Source organism: Odocoileus virginianus, chromosome 13 (assembly GCF_023699985.2).
Source record: "Odocoileus virginianus isolate 20LAN1187 ecotype Illinois chromosome 13, Ovbor_1.2, whole genome shotgun sequence".
NCBI lineage: Eukaryota > Metazoa > Chordata > Mammalia > Artiodactyla > Cervidae > Odocoileus > Odocoileus virginianus.
Window position 1 is genome coordinate 32,510,523 of NC_069686.1, and position 26,362 is coordinate 32,536,884.

General features: G+C 38.4%; 1 protein-coding gene across 5 annotated transcripts in view; it reads right to left on the minus strand.

Moving 5' to 3' along the window:
* Positions 1–26,362, minus strand: part of KCNJ3 (potassium inwardly rectifying channel subfamily J member 3) — a 176,385-nt gene that overhangs the window by 46,207 nt on the left and 103,816 nt on the right. The window contains exon 3 of one of the 5 annotated variants that reach the window (XM_070476179.1): positions 17,464–17,568. The exons of 3 other annotated variants lie outside the window; for them this stretch is intronic. In XM_070476179.1, coding sequence (XP_070332280.1) covers positions 17,561–17,568 — 8 coding nt within the window. In that variant the 3' untranslated portion in view covers positions 17,464–17,560. Of the gene's footprint in view, positions 1–17,463; positions 17,569–21,932; positions 22,019–26,362 lie in introns of those variants that run through there. One more of the 5 variants, XM_070476178.1, reaches the window with a different exon arrangement.

Consider the following 26,362-nt stretch of genomic DNA (forward strand, 5'->3'; position numbering starts at 1 on the left):
ATATATATATACATATATTTTTCAATGATGTGGAATTTCATATTCATTATGTGAAATAGCTAATGTTATCTCTTTATAAAAATTCATACAAAGGTGTAAGAACTTATAAAAACTAGGTATGTAATGCCAGTTCCTTGAGTACTAGGTAAAAATAAAGTATTTTATTCTAGGAAATATGTTTAATATTGCTCTATATTAGTACATAGTCAAGAAGGTTTTGGGTTTCAGTTTAAAATTTTATTAAAAAAAAAAAAAAGACACCACTAACCCCACTGCTTCTGATGGAAACATGGTGAAAAAAGAAAAATCCCAAGTCAAGACATTCTGTGGTAGATGTTACTGGAACAAAAGCCTGACAATTCTGCCCATCCAATGCTACTTATTTTCAGCCTTGTATGAGTGTTTCTGATAATTGCTTGTGTAGACAATTCACTTTGCCTCTCAATTTCTTAATTAACTAGATTTTCTGATGTAATTAGCTTACTGTCTAGTCTAGCACTGTTTAGGTGATATCATTCCCTCTTCTTCCCAGTTTTCTGACAATTGAAACGAGATTCTCATCTCTCAGAGATAATAGGGAAACCCCTCTAACCCAATCTTACTTATTTGACTGTGGAGACCAGGAAAAAGAACGGGGTGATTTTTCAAGAGTTGCAGGTTTTCTTCCTACTGCCTCTTTCTGCTATGTGGTCAGATGCCCACCCTGAACAGAGTTACCAGCAATGCTTGGAGGTGCTCATAAATAGTGAAATAAGCTGATGGGACACTATGAAACAACTGCTATTCCAATCTGCTCACACCAACAACAGTCATATCACTGTGACCTAGGAAACTTAATACTGTTGTGTTTCCAGCTTTCCATACCATTTACCCATTTCAGTCACTTAAGTTCAGTTCAGTCACTCAGTTATGTCCGACTCTTTGCAACACCATGGACTGCAGCACTCCAAGCCTCCCTGTCCATCACCAACTCCGGGAGTTTACCCAAACACATCTCCATTGAGTTGGAGATGCCATCCAACCATCTCATCCTCTGTCATCACCTTCTCCCACCTTCAATCTTTCCCAGCATCAGGGTCTTTTCAAATTAGTCAGATTTTCGCATCAGGTGGCCAAAGTATTGGAGTTTCAGTTTCAACATCAGTCCTTTCAATGAACACTCAGGACTGATCTCCTTTAGGATGGACTGTTGGATCTCCTCACAGTACAAGGGCCTCTTAAGAGTCTTCTCCAACACCATACTTCAAAAGCATCAATTCTTCAGCACTCAGCTTTCTTTATAGTCCAACTCTCACATTAATACATGACTAGTGGAAAAACCATAGCCTTCACTAGATGGACCTCTGTAGTCAAAGTAATGTCTCTGCTTTTTAATATGCTATCTAGGTCGGTCATAACTTTCCTGCCAAGGAGTAAGCGTCTTTTAATTTCATGGATGCAGTCATCATCTGCAGTGACTTTGGAGCCCAGAAAAATAAAGTCAGCCACAGTTTCCACTGTTTCCTCATCTAATTGCCATGAAGTGATGGGACCAGATGGCCATGATCTTAGTTTTCTGAATGTTGAGCTTTAAGCCAACTTTTTCACTCTCCTCCTTCACTCTCATCAAGAGGCTCTTTAGTTCTTCTTCACTTTCTGCCATAAGGGTGGTGTCATTTGCATATCTGAGGGTATTGATATTTCTCCTGGCAATCTTGATTCCACCTTGTGCTTCATCCAGCCCAGCATTTCACATGATTTACTCTGCATATAAGTTAAATAAGCAGGGTGACAATATACAGCCTTGGCATACTCCTTTTCCTATTTGGAACCAGTCTGTTGCTCCACGTCCAGTTCTAACTGTTGCTTCTTGACCTGCACAGAGATTTCTCAAGAGGCAGGTCACGTGATCTGGTATTCCCATCTCTTTCAGAATTTTTCACAGTTTACTATGATCCACATAGCCAAAAGCTTTAGCACAGTCAATAAAGCAGAAATAGATTTTTTCCTGGAACTCTCTTGCTTTTTCGATGATCCAACGAATGTTGGCAATTTGATCTCTGGTTCCTCTGGCTTTTCTAAAACCAGCTTGAACATGTGGAAGTTCATGGTTCATGTAAGCTTGAAGCCTGGCTTGGACAATTTTGAGCATTACTTTGCTAGCATGTGAGATGAGTGCAATTGTGTGGTACTTTGAGCATTCTTTGACATTGCCTTTCTTTGGGATTGGAATTAAACTGAACTTTTCTAGTCCTGTGGCCACTGCTGAGTTTTCCAAATTTGCTGGTATATTGACTGCAGCACTTTCACAGCATCATCTTTTAGGATTTGAAATAGCTCAACTGGAATTCCATCACCTCCACTAGCTTGTTTGTAGTGATGCTTCCTAAGGCCCACTTGCCTTCACATTCTAGATGTCTGGCTCTAGGTGAGTGATCACACCATTGTGATTATCTGGGTCATGAACATCTTTTTGTACAGTTCTTCTGTGTACTCTTTCCATCTCTTCTTAGTATCTTCTGCTTCCTTTAGGTCCATACCTTTTCTGTCCTTTGTTGAACCCATCTTTGCATGGAATGTTCCCTTGGTATCTCTAATTTTCTTGAAGAGATCTCATCTTTCCCATTATATTGTTTTCCTCTATTTCTTTGCATTGATCACTGAGGAAGCTTTTCTTATTTCTCCTTGATATTCCTTGGAACTCTGCATTCAAATGGGTATATCTTTCCTTTTTTCCTTTGCTTTTCTCTTCTCTTCTTTTCACAGTTATTTGTAAAGCCTCCTCAGACAGTCATTTTACTTTTTTGCATTCCTTTTTCTTGGGGATGGTCTTGATCCTTGTCTCCTGTACAAAGTCATAAACCTCCGTCCATAGTTCATCAAGCACTCTGTCTATCATATCTAGTCCCTTAAATCAATTTCTCACTTCCACTGTATAGTCATAAGGGATTTGATTTAGGTCATACCTGAATGGTCTAGTGGTTTTCCCCTTTCCTGCTTTCTTCAATTTAAGTCTGAATTTGGCAATAAGGAGTTCATGATCTGAGCCACAGTCAGCTCGCAGTCTTATTTTTGCTGACTGTATAGAGCTTCTCCATCTTTGGCTGCAAAGAATATAATTAGTCTGATTTCAGTATTGACTATCTGGTGATGTCCATGTGTAGAGTGTTCTCTTGTGTTGTTGGAAGAGTGTGTTTGCTGTGACCAATGCGTTCTCTTGGCAAAGCTCTATTAGCCTTTGTCCTGCTTCATTCTGTACTCCAAGGCCAAATTTGCCTGTTGCTCCAGGTGTTTCTCAACTTCCTACTTTTGCATTCCAGTCCCCTATAATGAAAAGGACAATTTTTGGGGGTGTTCTTGTAGTTCTTCATAGAACCATTCAACTTCAGCTTCTTTAGCATTACTCGTTGGGGCATAGACTTGACTTACCGTGATATTGAATGGTTTGCCTTGGAAATGAAGAGAGATCATTCTGTCGTTTTTGAAACTGCATCCAAGTACTGCATTTCAGACTCTTTTGTTCACTATGATGGCTACTCCATTTCTTCAAAGAGATTCTCACCCACAGTAGTAGATATAATGGTCATCTGCATTAAATTCAGCCATTCCAGTACATTTTAGTTCACTGATTCCTAAAATGTCGACATTCCTCTTGCCATCTCCTGTTTGATCACTTTCAACTTGCCTTGATTCATGGACCTAACATTCCAGGTTCCTATACAATATTGCTCTTTACAGCATCGACCCTGCTTCCATCACCAGTCACATCCACAACTGGGTGTTGTTTTTGCTTTGGTTCCATCTCTTCATTCTTTCTAGAGTTATTTCTCCACTGATCCAGTAACATATTGGGCACCTAATGACCTGGGGAGTTCATCTTTCAGTGTCCTATCTTTTTGCCTTTTCATACTGTTTATGGGGTTCTCAAGGCAAGAATACTGAAATGGTTTGTCATTCCCTTCTCCAGTGAACCACATTTTGTCAGAACTCTCCACCATGACCTGTCCATCTTGGGTGGCCCTACACAGCATGGCTCATAGTTTCATTGAGTTAGACAAGGCTATGGTCCATGTGATTAGATTGGTTAGTTTTCTATGATTGTGGTTTTCATTCTGTCTTCCCTCTGCTGGAGAAGGTGAAGAGGCTTATGATGAGAGAGACTGACTAAGGGGGAAACTGGGTCTTTTTATGATGGGTGGGTCCATGCTCAGTAAGCAGACTTTATATTTTGGCTCCAAAAATGACTGCAGATGGTGACTGCAGCCTTGAAATTAAAAGACGCTTACTCCTTGGAAGAAAAGTTGTGACCAACCTAGACAGCATATTAAAAAGCAGAGACATTACTTTGACAACAAAGGTCCATCTAGTCAAGGCTATGGTTTTTCCACTAGTCATGTATTGATGTGAGAGTTGGACTATAAAAAAACTGAGTGCCGAAGAGTTGATGCTTTTACCTGTGGTGTTGGAGAAGACTCTCAAGAGTCCCTTGGGCTGCAAGGAGATCCAACCAGTCCATCCTAAAGGAGATCAGTCCTGAACATTCACTGGAAGAACTGATGCTGAAGCTGAAACTCCAATACTTTGGCCACCTGATGCGAAAAGCTGACTCATTTGAAACGACCCTGATGCTGGGAAAGATTAAAGGTGGGAGGAGAAGGAAGAGAAGGGGACGACAGAGGATGAGATGGTTGGATGACATCACCGGCTCCATAGGCATGAGTTTGAGTAAACTCCGGGAGTTGGTGATGGATTGGGAGGTCTGGCATGCTACAATCCATGGGGTGGCAAAGAGTTGGCTGGACTGAGAGACTGAACTGAACTGATACTCAGTAAATCTCTAATCCAATTTTCTGTTGATGGGTGGAGCTGTGTTCCCACACCTGCTATTTAAAGTGAAGTGAAAGTGAAGTCACTCCATAGTGTCTGACTCTCTGTGACCCCATGGACTGTAGCCTACCAGGCTTCTCCATCCATGGGATTTTCCAGGCAAGAATACTCGAGAGGGTTGCCATTTCCTTCTCTAGGAGATCTCGACCCAGGGATTGAACACGGGTCTTCCACATTGCAGGCAGACGCTTTATCGCCTGAGCCACCATCTTTTTTTTTTCTTTTTTTTTTACCTATATACCTGGCCAAAGCATGGTGGAGGTAATGAAGATAATGGTGACCTCCTTCAAAAGATCCCATGCATAAATTGCTACACTCAGTGGTCCCAACCCTGCAGCAGGCCACCACAGACCCACGACTCCACTGGAGACTCCTGGTCACTCACAGCAAGTCTGGGTCAGTCTCTTTTGGGGTCACTGCTCCTTTCTCCTGGGTCCTGGTGCACAAAGTTCTGTTTGTGCCCTCCAAGAGTCTATTTCCCAGTCCTGTATAAGTTCTGGCAGCCTCCATGGTGGGGTTAATGGCGATCTCCTCCAAGAGGGCTTATGCCATACCCAGGTCTGCTGCACCCAGAGCCCCTGTCCCTGTAGCAGGCCACTGCTGACCTGTACCTCCACAGGAGATGTTCAAACACTGTTCTGTCTGAGTCTCTGTGCGGTCCCTTGATCCTGGTGCATACAAGGTTTGTTTAAGCCCTCTTAGCATCTCTGGCAGGGATGGGGTTTGATTGTAAACGTAAATTCACCCCTCCTACCATCTTGCTGGAGCTTCTCCTTTGCCCTTGAACGTGGGGTATCTCCTCACAGCCAGTCCCGTGAAGCAGGCTTTATATTAAGTGTAAGCTTCCCATTTGAATTATGATCTTGGTTCAGCTCTAAGAAGTACTAGTTTAAGCACTGCTGCTTCTGCTTCCTGATAAGAGCCGCTGTTTACGGCCAGCTCCGCTAGGACCACTCGGCCATTTGCAACGCAGCTGTAGGTGATCGTCACAGTGGGCGAGCTAATGAAAGAAAAGCTCCCGCCACATCTAACTGCCTGCGACAGTCTTGGGGTGGTGACTGGGGTGGGTTTTACCCTCTGAAAATGGTGTAACTTTTGTCACAAAGGTCACCCAGCATTAAACCAACAGTCAGGGCAATTGATGCCTCTTCTCATCCTTAAATGTTGGTCTCATTAAGAAGTAGAATGGTCTTTGAATAAATACTCTGAAAAAAGATTTATCTTTCCAATTGCACCTCCCTCACCTTTTTTCCAATCCAAATACCTTTGTAAAGGCAGTCTGATTACTAAATAAGGAAGTTTCCCTAATAATTCTTTTCTTGGCCACCTCCTGGGTAGTGATTAGGACCACAGGGTTGACGAGTTATACAGACCTCTTCTTTGAAATTTTAGGATTCCATCCTATCATTCCTGCCCATGCTGCTGCTTCTTCTTTTCCCCCTAACAACAGCCTCAGGCCAGACTGGCAGCTAATTTCCAGGCAAGAGCAGGTGGGACATCCTGGTCAAAACGTAGCTGATGAGATCCACATGAAGCAAGGAAGGTATTAATGCACCTCAATAAAGTTTATCAAAATGCCCTTATTCCTCTTTCATCAGACACTCTGGATGACAGGTCTGGGTACATGGAGATGGTGATTAGAGCGTTACAGTTAGTGGAACAGGATACACTGATTTTGTCCGTGTGCCGGGGGAGGAACAATGCCAACACTGGGGCAGGAATCACCTTGGAATTCAGGAGGTAAGAGCAGGGAGGGACATTAACTATCTCTCATCTTTTCAAAGCCACTCTGGAGTCTTCTTTACAAAAAAAAAAAAGAAAAGAAAACCTCTTGATACACTCTCTCAAAAGGTAGTAAGCTGCTTACATTTAAAAGACTCCTAGATGTGCCATTCCTCATTAAATGGTGATAAACCTTGACTTGATCTCCAGTCTCTACAACTTTGTAGAAGTCAATAAGAAGCATGAAGTGTGGCCTCAGCTCCTGCAGCTCTCATGCAAAATGCCTTCAGCACCTCTGAGTGTATCCATTCCCATCTCTCTTGCTTGGTTTTTACATGTGATGGATGAGTGCCACCTGGCCAGTGGTGTATTCAAGTATGATAGATCTGACTTCCTTTAAGCAATTCTTCTAAACACACGGGTTGAACTGGACTTGGGGAACCTAAGATTTACTAGCTAGCCAGGAAGCCACACTGAAAGTATCTCTACCCTGTGTCCCCTGATTGATGTATATTACCCTTAGGTAGAAGAACCATCTCAGTTAACACCTTCTTTCTAGGGGCACCATGTATGTCTCTGGGACTGCACTATTTCTGTGGAAGCCAGACATTAATTTATCTATAAACTGCTTTGATTTGATTTGTACCTCAGGAGTGGTCAAAAGAGCCCTTCAAGTGTTTAAGGAAACACTACCAGTAAATCACGTAGTTCTCAGATAAATGTGCAGGTCTTTGGGGATTGGACAACCTTAGTTACTAATAAATGACTGACTCGTGGTATATACAGTCATTGGGTGGTCATCCTTAAAATTGGAGCCAACCAATTAGAAATGATGCTAACAAATGTGTCCCTGACTTAGCTGAAGTTATCAGTGATACCACTTTGAACATAGAAGGTATTTAGATCAGTTTCAACTCACTGGCCAGGACTGTTATGGAAGACTGTCCTAAGTATCCATCTTTCAGATCAAGATAGAACAGATGACATCCCTAATATATCTCTCCACCTACAGTAATTCCTCTGAAAAAAGGAAAGGTTAATGAAGAGACTTAAAGAGAAAGTCATGTGTTTTTCTAAAGTATATACCCTGTTTTTTCAGGAATTTGTTCAGTAGGCTGAGTCTGGAGCCCTGAGGGTCATGGCTGAGGTCAATACTACAGGTTGGCCCTAAGCTGCTGCTTGGAGTCCTGTTGATAGTGCCTTTAATTCAATGTTCTATAGGACAAGTTGAACTGATATAGGTTTACTCTCTTGGTAAGAATAACCAGAGTGACCCACAGAGTAGGACAGTCATGTGACCACACAGCTAAGAATATGTGGGGTTAAGGTGTGGTCTGAGGGAGAGGCTGTCTGCCAGGACTCTAAGCATCCCTACATATTCTTGCTGAGTGTTTCAGATGCAGAGTTTATCCATCTCCTGATACTGAGCAGTTTTTCTAGGTAATCACATAAGCAGCTAAGTAGGCCATGTCCACCAGGGTGGGACAACCAGGTAGCTGCCTGCTCTCTAGCGGAAGAAGATCTGCTTTTCTGCCATGTGCTGTGATATTTACTGCTAGGTCCTAAAGTACTTAGAACTTGGTTCCTCAGCAGTGAAACAAATCTACTGCAGCATCTCTCTGGATCCACTGCATAGCCCCACTGGGACACAGGAGGTAAAGAGGACAGACAAATGTGCTGATGCTCATGCTGCTTTCCGTGCCACGTGTAATAAGGTCCTCTGTCTCCACCTGATGAGTCTTGTGCAAATATAGCTGATGTAGCTTGCAAATACAGTAAAATAAAATTTAAAAATCTTCACAGTTCTTGAGAGAAACACTATTTTGAATGAGATATTCTACTTGAGCATCTCTTAATTATCTTCCAAAATATTTGAATATATCCTTACAATGCATTAAAGGCACGCTGCTAGGAAGTAGCCGGACTAGAATTTGAATCAAAACTACAAATGCAGAACATGCTGTTAACTACTTTTCTATATTTCCTTGTACGTTGATGCAGTTTAAAAACATTGGAACATTTTGCATTTTATTTACTAATTTTCCCATGTCTATATTATGTAATTCTGTTTATAACTCACTAAACATCAACTTTTTTAGTCTTATTTTCTAAATTGGTAATCACTTTAAATTTGACAGATATCATCATCATTCTCTTTAAATTGAATATGATATATAAACTTTTTAAAAAACAAACTACGTAACTGCAACATGTCCATGTTCTGTATCACATTCTATCATTTGAATAAAACAGTTAAAAAAAGGAGTTTAATTCAAAATCAAAAATAATATGAGTTATACTATAGTCCTTTCATTGAAAAGTTCCAGAAATCTAGATGTCAAGAATTTATGAAGTAAAAATACAATATTTTAGTTACTTTGTTACAATTTGCAGTTCATAGGATGTGGCCACTTTGAAATTATCCCTGTACTACCATCAACTAATTAATCCAAAGGGAAAAGGATAAACTTAAAATCATTTCAAAGTGCTATTAATATGTTTTCTGAAGCAGAAAAAGAAAAAAAATATTTACAGATACCCTATTTTGAGTACAAAATAAGTCAACTTCACAAGACTTGTATTTCATCTTCAATGTTCTTCAGCTCCTTCTATGTTTTCACTCCTATCCAGCTACTGACATAAATAAAGATACCATTTCAACGATAAAGCCCAGACTGCAGGTGCCACCTCCAGAACACAGGAGGAAATTATTTTGCCCCAGAGGTCCATTACTTCCTCTTGTCCCCTTGAGTCTGTTAGGACAGGGTTTGTACAAAATACTGCACCATCATACCTATTTTTAAAAGTCTCTTATCAGTTATCAAATCCACCTCTTTGGTACACATAACTATAGATTATGCTTTTCACATGCATACATATTCCAACTACTGAAGGGACTTCTTAGAAAATCATTCATTTTTTCTCAGGATTCCATTTGTTAGTCCTTCAAAGTATACAGAACCCCCCCTTTGGAATTTTATATACCTCAATCTACCTATTTACTCTCTTTGTCTATATTTGCTTTTCGTCAACTTTTAAAAAAGTAATTTCTTATCTTCATGTTTTGAAATCTGATTTGGAAATGAACTTCAGGGAGAAAATCCACTGGCAACTTGGGAACTGCCTAGAAAATTATATTCAAATACAGGAAAACTCAAATGATGCAATAATGGAAAATTGATCATGTGTAATTATTTTACATTATAACATATTTATGTTTTGATACTAAATAGGTGAGGAACATGTCAAATATTGGCAAGCACTCCTCCAGCTGGGAGCACAGATTTGAGTGAAACTGATCAGGATCTGAACCTCAGTACCACTGTTGGTTAGTATGTTCACACAGATGAACTCCTCAATGCCCTCTACTTAGAATTATTCATCAATAGGGTGTAAATAACATCTACTCCACAGAGTTGGATGCTATCATACTTGCATGGTACCTGGATTTACTCATCACAATGGAGTTTATCTATTATTATCTCATGAGAAATTCAGCATAAAATTGATCATGAGAAGATGGTGCAATATGATTTCTCCTTCACTCTTATTTACTTGACCTGTTCTCTACATTTCGATATTGTGAAATATCCACTAGACAATCTAGAAAGGCAAAATTCTTTCAAATAAGGACAATGGAGGAAAATAAAGAAAATTCTGTGTGACCAGCAAGCAATGCACAAGACATCATATCAGAAATAGCTCTGCAGGAAATCTACTGATTAGATTTTAGCGAAAACTGGCACTTTTCAGTTAAATTGAAACGCTTAAGACTATTTCCTTAGAGATATTATATATCTTTGAAGTAGGTATTATTTTCACTATTTTATAAATAAAGTGAATTTGCTCAGTCGTGCCTGACTCCTTGCGATCTCATGGACTGTAGCCTACCAGGCTCCTCTGTCCATGGAATTTTCCAGGCAAGAGTACTGGAGTGGGTTGCCATTTCCTTGCTCAAAAAATAAAATGTCTTGAGGACAATCATGCCCAATAAAGTTCTAGCCCTCTATATTTTTAAATAGCCTTCATAACCCTAAAATAAATCTTTCTTAGAAATGCAAAAACTTTAAAAGATACCTTAATATAGAATGCACTGAAATACTAAGACACTATGATAACTCTTAGATTTTGTAACCTTTCTTGTGTTTTTATTTCTTTTGTGCAATTCAAAAATTATACTTAGAACAATTTTCTATAGCAACAGCAGCATTATTTATTCATCTAAAAGGTAATCAGCATTACTGACTCATTTTGTATTACACTTCAGTTCAAATTTCACTATTAATCTTGAATACACTGTCTTTCCATGCCACAAAATAGCTTTATTTCTATAGGCATCTTGTTAACAAGATGCTCCTATTAACTGTTTTCACTCTAATTTCAAATACATGACGGAAGAAGAAAAGTCAGCATACCTTCATATAAAAGAATACAGTTAGTAGCCAGAATTTAAAGCATAGGTTTTTTAAGTTAAGATTAAAGAGATACAATAATTTAAAGAATGAAGGATAAATTCATGATGAAGAACCTGTGATACAGATTTTCTTAGTTTTTCTCTGAAGCTTGCTGCTCAGAAACACTATGGAGATATGCAACTGCAGAACTGGCGAGAGGAACTGAAAGGATATATGAGGATAACAGAACCAAGTCTCAGCAGCGAGCAGAACACCAGTAGCAAAACTCAGCTCCCTCCCCAGCCACACTGATTCACACCTCCCCACGTGGCACCACTCTTCTGCCCCCACCAGCACTTTCTATAGAAAAGAAACCTAGGGGCACAGCGCAGTTGAAGGGTTGTTGCAAAACAAGGACTCTTTTAAAACCCTGATAACATCACATTGTGAGTAGCAGATTCTTTCATCAAAGACACATATCAACAGTTAACACACTAACCCTGACTGAACTAGAGTCAGAACCAAATAGCCAGAGCAGGAGAAAATCCCAAAGCGGCAGGATACAGATCCAAACTACATTCATACATGCTGAGAGAATGGGGCTAAGGCTAATTTTGGAGGTTCTGTTTTGAGTAAACAGAAACAAATCTATGGGATCTACAAATAATCATAAGAATTAAGAATGAACTTGCTAACGCTTAGAGTTAGTTACTCTTCCTGCTACTCTTACTAGGTTCTTACTATTTGCCAATTATGCTTTTAAATATTTAACACATACCCACTTACTTAATCCTAATGATAATCCTCTATAGTCAATGGGATTTTATTTCTATCTTAGAAATAGGAAAAATGAAGCCAAGTAACTTACCAAGTTAAGGTAAGTGATTTATGCTGGATCATGCAGTGAACACAAGTAGGCAAAAGGGGGATTTAAAACTCAGGCATCTGACTCCAGAGTACACAGACTTAACATTCACTTTATTTGATACATCTGAGGATTTCAAGGAAGTGAGAGCATCTACCACAGATTCTTAACACACTACTGGGTGCCTACTCCAAATCAAGTGAAGTCAAATAGGCAGGGCAGGAAGCTCTTAAGGACAGGAAGGTCAATGGAACACGCTCCTCAGATGGGGATGACACCAAAGGTCCTGATTTGCACAGCCATTTTTAAATTTGGCTTTTGTATGTAATTTTCACTTAAACATAATCTATACAACAACCCAAAGCTTCTTCTAAAGTCACCAGGGAAAAGCACAACAGTAAAAATAAAATAGCTTTTCAATAGGACTCAAATATATTTTTTAAATATAATTGGTTAGTGTAATAAAAGAGCATCAAGAAAAAAAAAAAAATGCCACAAGGAGAAAATAAGTGAGAATGAACAAGATATTATAAAAGAAGTTGGCAGAAATAGGAAGAAAATGCAAAATATTCTAAATATTGAAGCTCAATTAAAATCCATATTGAAGGCAATAGGTAATAAAAAGCAGAATTAAAAACTGAAAATAAGTGATGTAGAGGAAAAACATAAGTACTTTGAACATAAAGAAAAAAAATCACTGGAAAAAAAGCTATTCAATATAATAAACATGATAGACTTGGGGGAAACAGAATGGTGTGGTGGGGGTGGGGGGAGGCAAACCTATACATTCATTTCTGTCCCTGCATTCAACAGATATTTCCTCCCATGACTACTCAAAACCTAAAATTCCTTGCCTCTATAATCATACCCATATTTTTATAGAACTCATAAATTGAAAGAAGCTGATCTTTTACCTTCACTTTGCTTGAATTTTAGTGACATTCCAAGGACTATTATAGAAAAAGCTAGAACAAACTAAGATGTGTTCAAAGTTTTGGACAGTAAACTTCCCAGAGCTGGGGGTGGGAAGCTCCTGTACCTATAGATCAAAATAAGTCACTGAAGACTAGACAAGTATAACACAAATGAAACAATACGCACACATTTTCTTGACCTTTTTGGGTTTCAGGGGCAACGAAAATAAGCCTTTTACTGTAGAGACCAGATATTTGCACTGCTAATCCCCTGTCACTTTCAAGACTAGGTGACAAAAATGTCCCCTTTCTGTTGACTCTGTCCTGACTATCCTATTTAAAATTACAGTCTACTCTCTACTCAATCCCACTCCGCTCTGTTTTTATCTATGTTAAGTGCTTAGCACATAATAATGTATGATATAAATTCTTATATATTATTACTAGAATATAGGATTCATGAGGGATTGGAATGTTTTACGCTACTCAGTGATGAATCCCAAGAACAGAGAACAGTGCCGGACACATATTACATATCAATTAAGTGTCAGTTTTATTAAGGAGTGGAACGTTCAGGAAAGGGACAGAGGGCAGGATACATACATAGAAAGAAATATCAGGTCCCAAGAACTACATTTGGAGAACAGAAAAGTGGTTGGAATGGCAGAATGAGTGTTCAGTTGTTTAGTCATGTCTGACTCTTTGGGACCCTATGAACTGTAGCCCACCAGGCTCCTCTCTCCATGAAATATCCAGGGAAAAACACTGGAGTGGGGTTGCCATTTCTTACTCCAGTGTATCTTCCTGAACCAGGGATTGAACCCTTGCCTCTTGTGTCTCCTGCACTGGCAGGCAGATTTTTTACCACTGTGCCACCTGGGAAGCCCTGGAACGGTAGATGGAAGTCAAATAACGAAGAAGAGGATTTTATTTTAAGAATTCTGGAGACAGTTCTGGAGACAATAGGATTTACATGTTAAGTTACCCAAGTTAAAAGAAGAGTGGGTGTTTGAATCCAACAAGAAGAGCCTTGGAAATATCTAGGACCTGATTACACTACTGGCTTCTCTATGCATCCCCTTCTTCTCCACCACCCTCCTACAAATTTGTAAAATCATACATGCAATCCTGAAAGACTCCAGTCTTACATGTTGAGCCCTGCTTCCTTCCCACTCCAGCATACACTATGGCATGCATGCACACACACCCCCCACACACAGTCTGTTCCTCAGCCACATTGCACACCAAATGTAAGACACATGGTTAATCTTAGAAGACTCCTAGACAAAGATTCTACAATTTAATTATGTGAACCCTTCCCCAAAACATCTAAAATTCAAGGCAATCTCAATCAAAATTTCAACAAAGTTGTGTTTGTGTGTGTGTGTAGACTTTTTCAGGTTGATTCTGATGTCCATCTGAAAGAAAAACTGAAAGAACAGCCAAGTGGAATAATAAGGAAGGCTAGCCTTTCTTGATATAAAAAAGTACAAATGTACAAAAGGTTGTAGTCATTAATATAGTGTTTTCAGTCCAGGAATTAGTGGGAAAAAAAAAAAAGAAAGAAAGAATAAAGCCCATAAATGTTGGGACTTAAGCATCATGATAAATAAACTATGACATTTGTTGCAATTTCATTTATTGTTAAAATATAATAGAGACAACCTAAATGTTCAATTAGAGACAACCTAAATGTTCAAACTAGGGAAGATTATTAAATAAGTTATCACACATACTACAAAATACAGTGTGTAAGGAAGACTGCCTATAATATTTTCTTTACAGAAGAAAAGCAAATTATACTATATGTATGTACATACATATATGTACACACATATATACACACACATATATGCATACATATAAAATATTTTCCCATTTTTATAAAATATTAACACTTAAACAGAAACAATAGCAAGATTGAATGTATTTGCATTGTATACATTCACATGGCTAAAAACACCAGAGAACACACTAAATTGAACAGTGAGGTTTGGAAAAGCAGGACTTTACTTTTTATTTTAGGGTTCTGTGTTATTGGAAATTTTAAATAAGGAACATATTTCATGCTTGCATTTGTAATTAAACATATATCTATACATGTATCATGGTATCAAATTTCAGGCTCTTTGAAGAATATCCATTATCTAACTGAAGTCTTACATCAACTTCGTGAAACACAATTATACGTATTAATATTCAATTTCACAAAATGAGTAAAAAAATAAAAAATGCTCCATAGAAGACAATGGGAATGCTTAGGCACTGGAAAGGTGACAGCTGCCTTTATATGCAAAGCAATTAGAACACTGGGTGATACATCGTATATCTCAGTAGGTACTCAATGACACAAATAAAAGACAGATTTCTAGAGACTAGGAATCTAAACATCTAATTTGAGGCTTTTTCTTCACCCATACCCAGGCAGGTGAGCCCTTTCTAGACACTCCTGAACAGGTTATATGACTTTTGATCAGCAATGTTATAATAAAATAGGCTTGAGAATGGGTCTAGAATAGAAAAGACTCAACGAGCTATCATCACAGATCCTAAAGCAAGTATTCTGAAAAGAATTCTTGATCTTTAAAGGAATAGTTTACAAGGTTGAATTTATTGTTCCTCCTAATAAATATATTAGATGACTCTTAAATACTCCTACGTACTAAATTTTAGTAATAACAGCAAAAACACTAGTAAGGTATTCAGTTGTTTACCCAGGTAACCTACTTTAAATGATATCTGCATAAAGCCATTCTACTGTTATATATTAATAGTATCTTTTTCATAATCAAAATCACAAAGGAAACTTTAATGCATGATTTGAACTCAGTGACTCAAAAGTTAGAGAGCAACACAGACTACCATATTAGCTTTTCAAATATTAAATTATTTGCCTCCACTTGATGGAAAAACATGACCCAGGAGTATCAAGTGAGTAAGGACAAAAAGATGTCACTTCATTGAGCAAGGTGGTTAGTATTTAAAAGACACAAAACAAATAATTATGTCAACATTTCAGTGAAATCACTGAGACAAAATAACCAAGGCAGCTAACTGTGATACTTGAATTCAGTGGTTCAGTCGTGTCTGACTCATTACGACCCTATGGACTGCAGTGCGCCAGGCCTCCCTGTCCATCACCAACTACAGCAGTTTACTCAAATTCATGTCCATTGAGTCAGTGATGCCATCCAACCATCTCATCCTCTGTCGTCCCCTTTTCCTCCTGCCTTCAATCTTTCCCAGCATCAGGGTCTTTTCCAATGAGTCAATTCTTCACATCACGTGGCCAAAGTGTTGGGGTTTCAGCTTCAACAACAGTCCTTCCAATGAATATTCAGGTCTGATTTCCTTTAGGATTGACTGGTTTGATCTTATTGCAGTCCAAGGGACTCTGAAGAGTCTTCTCCAACACCACAGTTCAAAAGCATCAATTCTTCAGTGCTCAGCTTTCTTTATAGTCCAACTCTCACATCCATACATGACTACTGGAAAAACCATAGCCTTGACTAGATGGACCTTTGTTGGCAGAGTAATGTCTCTGCTTTTTAATATGCTGTCTAGGTTGGTCATAACTTTTCTTCCAAGGAGCAAGCTTTTAATTTCATGGTTGCAGTTACCATCTGCAGTGATTTTGGAGCCCCCCCCCAAAATAAAATCTGTCAGTTTCCATTGTTTCCCCATCTATTTGCCACGAAGTGATGAGACCAGATCCCATGATCTTAGTTTTCTGAATGTTGAGTTTTAAGCCAACTTTTTCACTCTCCTTTTTTACTTTCATCAAGAGGCTCTTTAGTTCTTCCTCGCTTTCTGCCATAAGGGTGGTGTCAACTGCATATCTGAGGTTATTGATATTTCTCCTGGCAATTTTGATTTCAGCTTGTGCTTCATCCAGTCCAGCATTTCTCATGATTTACTCTGCATATAAATTAAATAAGCAGGGTGACAGTATACAGCCATGACATACTCCTTTCCCGATTTTGAACCAGTCTTTTATTCCAGGTCCAGTTCTGTTGCTTCTTGACCTGCATACAGATTTCACAGGAAGCAGGTCAGGTGGTCTGGTATTCCCATCTCTTTAAGAATTTTCCACAGTTTGTTGCGATACACACAGTCAAAGGCTTTGGCATAGCCAATAATATGTGATACATTAATATTGTCTAAACAACATAACTGGAAAATTCAGTTTTTCCCTTTTGCATGATGATACTCTGCAGGATTTTTTATATCCATGGAAATCCACAGTTCTATTGAGTATCTACCTGATTTGGCATCTTTTCTTCTCGTATTGTATATCCTGAGTGCCATTCCTAAAATGAGTCTCTTTTTGTAAATCTTCTACCTTACAGAGAGATTCAAGTCCTTCAGATAACCTGACATGATTATGTAATTCAGCAGTATGTCACAATCTTCATTCAGACACTCAACATAATTTGCTGTTTAATCTATAATCCATGTTATGCAAGTGATACTAAGAGAAATGGCAATGAAAAAAATCTTCAGTTTAGTAGAAAATAACATCGGTCCAGGGTTTGTGAATTAGTCTGCAAGGATATCCCAAAAGATGCCCTTCCTTTAGAATTTGTGTTACTGTCATTCACATTCCAGTGGGGAAATCCAATTCTTCAAAATCCAATTTCCCAGGGAGAAATCCAATTACTTAAGTCATTCCTTACTCCGTAATGATGCTTTGGGCTCCACACTGATTTAGCAGGGAGGATGAAAAGAAAAGCACCTCACAAAGAAATGCAAAAGTAAAACACCAGGGTTTCTTTTATGACTCCAAAAGGGTCTGCTTTTCAAGAGTCTATAGGACAAAAAATATCAGTCATAATCTATTTCATCTAGACAGGTAGCAAATCAGTACTATAAAGCATTTAAAAGACTATGCCTCTGGAATACTAAATAAAAATATCCTTAAGAAGCTGAAAGACTTGAAAAATTTGAAATAAAAAAAAATTATACATGGAGACAGTAAAAGAAAGAAAAAAAAACCTGAGTCTTAGCATCTAAAGTTTCTGAAACATTTATAAAAATAAAAAGTATTATTACATTAAAATAGTGAAATAGCCATAGGAAATTAATTTTAAGTGTTGGCTGTCCACTAAATGTGTATAAAAATACACACTCGCTATACACATATATATACACACATACATATAAATACATTAACAGGGAGTATATAATATTCACATATATTGATAAAATAGGCAGCAAAATATAATTTCAGCTTCAAAGACACAGTTTGACTTGACTTTTGTTTTCTAGGTGAAGATTATAGATTCACGATCTCCGATTTTTCTCTAAAAAAAGCGCTAATTTTCTTCTAAAACTGTAGAAAACATAATTGTACATACCAAGTCATTTAAAGGAGAAATGAGAAAGTCAACATAATAGGCCTTCTTAGGCACAGAACTTACAAAGAAAAAAATGAACAAAATTGAAACAAGTTACACATAGATGAAACAAACATATGTTTAATAAGTCTGAATATAATCTTGTATAGGTATGTGGTGTAAACCAAAGTTATCTACTGAAAAGCCCTGATTTGTGACAAGGTACATGCATGTTACTGATCAACAAAGCAAATTCATTTGTTAAGCTTAAAGTATAGGCTTCATAGAGAAAAGAAAACAATGATTGTTTAAAGAGCAGATTCTTCAAAAATGGTAGTTTCAATCAGATTATATAAAAATGTTTACAAATGTTACTAAAATGATGGCTTCCTTGATGAAGCATCCTGTGCAACATTTTCTCCCTTGGTATTACAAATCTATAACACCAAGCAAATTTGGAAAACTCAGCAGTGGCCACAGGACTGGAAAAGGTCAGTTTTCATTCCAGGTCCAAAGGGTTCAAACTACTGCACAAGTGCATTCATCTCACATGCCAGCAAAGTAATGCTCAAAATTCTTCAAGCGAGGCTTCAAAGGTACATGAACCATGAACTTCCAAGTGTCCAAGCTGGATTTAGAAAAGGCACAGGAACCAGAGATCAAATTACCAAAATCCACTGGACACAGAAAAAGCAAGAGAATTCCAGGAAAACATCTATTACTGCTTTATTGATTGTGCCAAATCCTTTGACTGTGTAGATCACAACAAACAATGGAAAATTCTGAAAGAGATGGGAATACCAGACCACCTGACCTGCCTCTTGAGAAATCTGTATGCCTGTCAAGAAGTGACAGTTAGAACCAGACATGGAACACTGGTCTGGTTCCAAACTGGAAAAGGAGTATGTCATGGCTGTATATTGTCACCCTGTTTATTTAACTTATATACACAGTACATCATGTGAAATGCCAGGCTGGATGAAGCACAAGCTAGAATCAAGATTGCCACTCAGATACACAGATTATAATATGGCAGAAAGTGAAGAGGAACTAAAGAGCCTCTTGATGAAAGTGAAAGAGGAGAGTGAAAAAGCTGGCTTAAAACTCAACATTCAAAAAACTAAGATCATGGCATCCAGTCCCATCACTTCATGGCATCCAGTCCCATCACTTCATGGGAAATAGGTGGGGAAACAATGGAAAATAGTGACAGACTTTATTTTGGGGGGCTACAAAAATCACTACAGATGGTGACTGAAGCCATGAAATTAAAAGATGCTTGCTCCTTGGAAGAAAAGTTATGACCAACCTAGACAGCATATTAAAAAGCAGAGACAAGAGACATTGCTTTGCCAACAAAGATCCGTCTAGTCAAAGTTATGGTATTTCCACTAGTCATGCATGGATGTGAGAGTTGGACTACAAAGAAAGCTGAGTGCTGAAGAATTGATGCTTTTGAACTGTGGTGTTGGAGAAGACTCTTCAGAGTCCCTTGGACTGCAATAAGATCAAACCAGTCAATCCTAAAGGAAATCAGACCTGAATATTCATTGGAAGGACTGATGTTGAAGCTGAAACTCCAACATTTTGGCCACCTGATGCAAAGAGTTTACTTATTTGAAAAGACCCTGGTGCTGGGAAAGATTAAAAGCAGGAGGTGATTGGGATGACAGAGGATGAGATGGTTGGATGGCATCACCGATGGGATGGACATGGGTTTGAGTGAGCTCTGATAGCTGGTGACGAACAGGGAAGCCTGCAGCCCATGGGGTCACAAAGAGTCGGACACAACTGAGCAACTGAACTGAACTGACTGATTCTAGACCTGTGTCCCTGGCTTACTGCGACTGCAAGTGTTGTGATGGCTAAAATTATTTCATACTCATTTTTATATCCCATTACACAGTGGCTGGCATCAAGTTTGGATATTAGGAAAGAAAACAATATATTTCAAGTATTCTTTGATAGGAAAAGACTAGGTTTTTTTATAGATATCAATATTTCATCATCCATTTATATTTACAGAATACCTACTACATTTTGAGTATTATGCAATTATTTATTTCACTAGAACTGGGCACAAAACTACCTCTGATTGAAAACAATGAGAATTCAGATGACTTTCTTATTATTCAACAAGATTGAGTGCTTCATACCAGTGAAAATTTTCATCAAAAATCATCACAACATTATGGCAATTATCCTCTAATTTTAAAAAAAAAATGTTTTAAAAAGTAATGATCACACTCATTCATGAATGAGATCCAGTATGACTTTGAGGGCAAGCTGCCATTTGGCAGGTTAATCCCCTTTGCTTAGGAAACGAAAAGAGAGAATGTAGCTGTGAGTGCTCTTCTCTTAGTTATATTTATTCCTGGATCTCTTTCTTTCCTCCACTCAGTCATACTGCAACATATTGCACACTGCTTTAACTTGGAACAAGTACCAACTTCAAAATATAATTTGGAGAACCTTAAAAATAGACTGAACATATCATGACAAATCAAACGTTTTGAAATAACACTGTTGGCAAGGTGGCTTTAACTTAAAATGGAAAATGTTAACATTTTGCAAGAAGGTGAATTATTTTTCTTGGCAGATATGTTTTTAAGAACATTGAAAGGAAATACTGAATAAGAACAAAAGTTTCTAAAGTCAGTTCCCTTAAAGGAAATAAAAACATCAATGAGAAATGACAACAAAACATATATTCTCTCCTATTTGACAAAAACAATTCAATCTGAACAATAGCTTCCTATCAATAAAGAACCGAAATTCTTACTCGAAGGCCCAGGATGTGAAATTATGTATTAATCTGATTTTTCCATTTTGATGTGAACTGTCAGCTCCCAATTCAGCAAAACCAAACTTTCCTCATAGATTAGTTTGGAGGCATTTCCAGACACCTCCACGTTACATTGCTGGAAGTGAACATATACCAGTCCCTGAAAATAGCAAGGCACTTGCTTTAGGAAAAAAATAAAAAGAATTATCATAAAGTCTGGGCTCAGAATCTACAGTATGAATGCCTAGAGGCATTAAATCCAGTTACCTATATTCAATTCATGACCATCTCTTGTGCTGCTATTCACTCACATTTATTCATTCAATCAACAAATATTTGTCAGATGCCAGGCTCCTTGCACTAGTTGGTGAGCTTACAGGCATATGTATTAAAGGTTAGTCACGGGTCTCTGGAAACTTGAATTCCAATGTAGCTGCTGTGGTGTGTGTGTCTGTGTGTGTGTGTGTGTGTGTGTTTTTAAAGGAGCTATCCAGGAGCCAATACTTGGCAAACCCAAAATTTGAAAAGTTTGAGATGATAAATACTATATGCTTTAATGCTCTCATTCAGAAGATTTCTGTTTATAGGTTTTAAACCACAGATATTGCATTCTGAAATCACTTTAGAAAACTTCATGTGGGTAAAAACGTCAAAAGATTGAGGACTGTGTGATTATGGTAAAGTCACACAATCACGTTTTTCTGAATTTTTATGGTAGAGTATAGTCTTAGAAATCATGATTTAAGAAAGACATGAAAAGGCAGAGCACTAGAGCAACATTTTCATCTCCTCATTTTCATCTGCTCAGATATATGCATGCAGTTTCCAGCTCTCACCATAAATTGATGAGCATGTGCCTGGAAGGCGTTATTCTGATGGAGTTTATGCAGTTGCCTCTGATTACTTAAAACGACTCAATGTCATCAGTGGATGTTTTCCACCGAGCAAAATGAGGTTGTGGAAAGCAGAGTGCAGATACTGAACTGCCGCAAAGAGAGGGGAAAACAGTGGAAACTCACCAATATAATTCTTATGATGTGACTTGCACTTTTCATTAGCTCATTTATTTCCCCAAGTACTTGCAGTCTTTTACTTTCAAGGGCCATGGAATGAATCCTTAGAAACTATACTATTTTCTGAGGAAAGAAAAAATTAAGTCAGCCTAGTGCCTAAGTTTAAACTGACCATTTTAAGAAGTATTTCCTAAAGTTCTACTTAGTACAACTCTGGGTTTTCATTGTCAACAAAATTTTATTTTAGTTTTATTGCCCCAGTGGTTCAATTGGTAAAGAATTTGCCTGCAATGCAGGAGACCCGGGTTTGATCCCTGGGTTGGGAAGATCCCCTGAAGAAGGAAATGACAACCCACTCCAGTACTCTTGCCTGGAGAATTCCATGGACAAAGGAGCTAGGCAGGCTACAATCCATGGGATTATAAAGAGTCAGACATGACTGAATGATTAACTTTCACTTTTCTGAAAATTTGTGCTAGGAGTTTGTAGTAGAGATTCCCTTTGTCTTTCCCCTACCTCTATGATTTTGTTTATAATCATAAATGGCAACTTTGTTCAGAAGATGTTTTTCTATTCAAGTGGGTTGAAGTGTGTTTGACAGCACAATACAGTTAATATTTTTCATGAGGGTAAACATGTTTAAAAACATGTGGATAACTGAAAGAGAAATAAATAAACAAGGTCAAACATTCTGTGAGGCCACAAGGTTTCTGCCTTTGCCTTTGGCTATGATCAAAATACAGAATGATTCTCCTGGTCAATACAATCACCCATTAGTGATGAACTGATTTACAAAATCTTCATTGCTCCAAATAGATTGCTTTTTTTGAATTTTCACTACTAAAATAAGTGTGATTAAATGCTCGAAGCAGGAGAATTCTCATTAAAATAACTATATGGGCTCATAAGTTAGTCTGTCACAGCCCCATGGATTCTCACAGAAGAGAAGGAATTCTTGATCAAGGAAAATTAACTTTATTACTCACAGCAAAATCAGAGGTAAAAGTGTCAGCATAGCTGCTCTGGTTCCCTGAGCCCCAGATCCCACAAGGTAACCGAAAAGTCTACACGGAGCTTGGACATGCAGTGGGACATGTCAGCAGAGAGGAACCCCAAGCTCAGGGAATCTGCTGATCTTACATGCAGTTCTGCCCAGAGGGAGACCAAGTCTAGTTTAGGACTAAACGGTGCGCCCCTGGGATGTGTCTCCCTACTTTTCAGAATCAGCAGCTGAATATACAATCCTAAGAAGGAACATAGGTAAAGGATGGTTCGGTACACTGTGCAAGACATGGAAGATGTCAAGGGGACCATGATGGACTGCCAGGCAACAGATCTGACAAGTGATTTGCCTGCACCTACAGCTGGAAAGTCCTATAAATTAAAAATTAAAAACAAACTCATAGAAAAAGAAATCAGATTTGTGGTTATATGAGGTAGATGATGGAGGGAGGGGAAGTGGAGGAAGGTAATCAAAAAGTACCAACTTCTAGTTATAAGATAAAAAAGGAGCACACATGTAATTTACACCATGGTAAATATTATTAGCATTACTATAAGTTATATATGCCCCACTCCAGTACTCTTGCCTGGAAAATCCCATGGATGGAGGAACCTGGTAGGCTGCAGTCCATGGGGTCGCTGAGTCGGACACGACTGAGCGACTTCACTTTCACTTTTCACTTTCATGCATTGGAGAAGGAAATGGCAACCCACTCCAGTGTTCTTGCCTGGAGAATCCCAGGGACGGTGGAGCCTGGTGGGCTGCTGTCTATGGGGTCGCACAGAGTCAGACATGACTGACACGACGCAGCAGCAGCAGCAGCAGCATAAGTTATATATGAAAATTGTTAAGAAGTTAAATCCTAAGAGTTTTCATCACAAGGAAAATTTTTTTTCTATTTCTTTAATTTTGTATGTATACAAGTTGATGGATGTTCTCTAAACTCACTACCATATGTAAAATAGATAGCCAGTGGGAATTTGCTCTATGACTTGGGGACCTCAACTGGGACTCTGCAATAAACTAGAGGGGTGGGATGAGGTGGGAGGCGGGAGGTAGGGTCAAGAGGTAGTGGATGTATGTATAACTATGGCTGATGTACGGCAGAAAGCAACACAACAATGCAAAGAAATTATCATTCAATTACAAACAAATGAATTAAAACATAAAAACCATTTCATGACTTACGTTAGGCAAATCATGATGCTGCTCACCTTAAATTTATATACTGCTATATGTCAATTTACATGTCAGTGAAATGGCTGTCTGAGGAGGCTTTACAAGTAGCCAAGAAAAGAAGAGAAGCTAGAGGCAAAGAAAAAAAGGAAAGAATATACCTATTTGAATGCAGAGTTACAAAGAACAGCAAAGAGAGATAAGAAAGCCTTCTTAAGTGAATAATGCAAAGAAACGAGGAAACAATAGAAAAGGTAAGACTAGAGATCTCTTCAAGAAAATTAGACATCAAGGGAACACTTCATGCAAAGATGGGCACAATAAAGGAGAGAAAGGATATGGACTGAACACAAGCAGAAGATATTAAGAAGAGGTGGCAAGAATACACAGAAGAACTATACAGAAAAGATCTTCATGACTCAGATAACCACAATGGTGTGATCACTCACCTAGAGCCAACCATCTTGGAATGTGAAGTCAAGTGGGCCTTAGAAAGCATCACTAGGAACAAAGCTACTGGAGGTGATGGAATTCCAGCTGAGCTATGTCAAATCCTAAAAGATGATGTTGTGAAAGCACTGCCCTCAATATGCCAGAATTTGGAAAAACTAGGCAGTGGCCACAGGAATGAAAAAGGTCAGTTTTCATTCAGTCACAAAGAAGGGCACTGCCAAAGAATGTTCCAACTACTGCACAATTACACTCATTTCACATACGAGCAAAGTAATGCTCAAAATTTTCCAAGTTATGCTTCAACAGTACTTGAATGAAGAACTTCCAGATGTTGAAGCTGGATTTAGAAAAGGCAGAGGAACAAGAAATCAAATTGCCAACATCTGCTGGATCATAGAAAAAGCATGATAATTCCAGAAGAACATCTCCTTCTGCTTCATTGATTATGCCTTTGACTGTGTGGATCACAACAAACTGGAAAATTCTTTAAGACATGGAAATACCAGACCACCTGACCTGCCTCCTGAGAAATGTGCATGCAGGACAGGAAGAAATAGTTAGAACAGAACATGGAACATTGGACTGGTTCAAAATTGTGAAAGGAGTATGTCAAGACTGTATATTGTCACCCTGCTTATTTAACTTATATCCAGAATACACCATGTGAAATGCAGGCTAGATGAAGCACAAGCTGTAATCAAGATTGCTGGGAGAAATATCAACAACCTCACATATGCTGATGACACCACCCTTTTGGCAGAAAGTGAAGAGTAACTAAAAAGCCTTTTGATGGAGGTGAAAGAGGAGAGTACAAAGGCTGGCTTAAAAACTCAACATTCAAAAAATGAAGATCATGACATATGGTCCCATAACTTTATGACAAATAGATGGGGAAACAATGGAAACAGTGACAGACTTTATTTTGGGGGGCTCCAAAATCACTGCTGATGGTGTCTGCAGCCATGAAATTAAAAGACACTTGCTCCTTGGAAGAACAGCTATGATAAACCTAGAAAGTGTATTAAAAAGAAGAGACATTCCCTTGCCAACAAAGGTCTGTATAGTCAAAGCTATGGTTTTTCCAATAGTTATGTATGGATGTGAGAGCTGAACCATAAAAAAGTCTGAGCACCAAAGAAATGATGCTTTTGAACTATGGTGTTGGAGAAGACTCTTGAGAGTCCCTTGGACTGCAAGGAGATCAAACCAATCAATCCTAAAGGAAATCAGTCTTGAATATTCATTCATTGGAAGGACTGATGGTGAAGCTGAAGGTCCAATAATTTGGCCACTTCTTGGGAAGAGTCGACTCATTAAAAAGACCCTGATGCTGGGAAAGATTGAAGGCAGGAGGAGAAGGGAATGGCAGAGGATGAGATGGTTTGATGGCATCATTGACTCAACAGACATGAGTCTGAGCAAACTCTGGGAGAAGGTTAAGGACAGGGAACCCTGGCATGCTGGAGTCCATGGGATTGCAAAGAGTCAGCCATAAATGAGTGACTGAACAGCAACAATAGAATAAAAAATATTTTAGATCTAGAAATCTAAAATATGTAACAATGCAATACCAAAAAAAATTGTTCAAGGAAAAATTTTCCAATTCTATTATAGTTTCACTTTGCCTTCTAAAGAAGCTGCATAAGGATAGAAGATTTTATTTGTTCCTTAGGTTAATTTAATCTTATGGCAAAACATAGAACCTGGACTCTAATTGAGGGTTAAGATTTTTTTAAGCTATTTATTTATTTATTGGTTGCACTGGGTCTTTGCTGCTGCTCAGGAGCTTTTCTCTGGTTGTGGCAAGCAGGAGCTACTCTTCCTTGTGGCGCTCA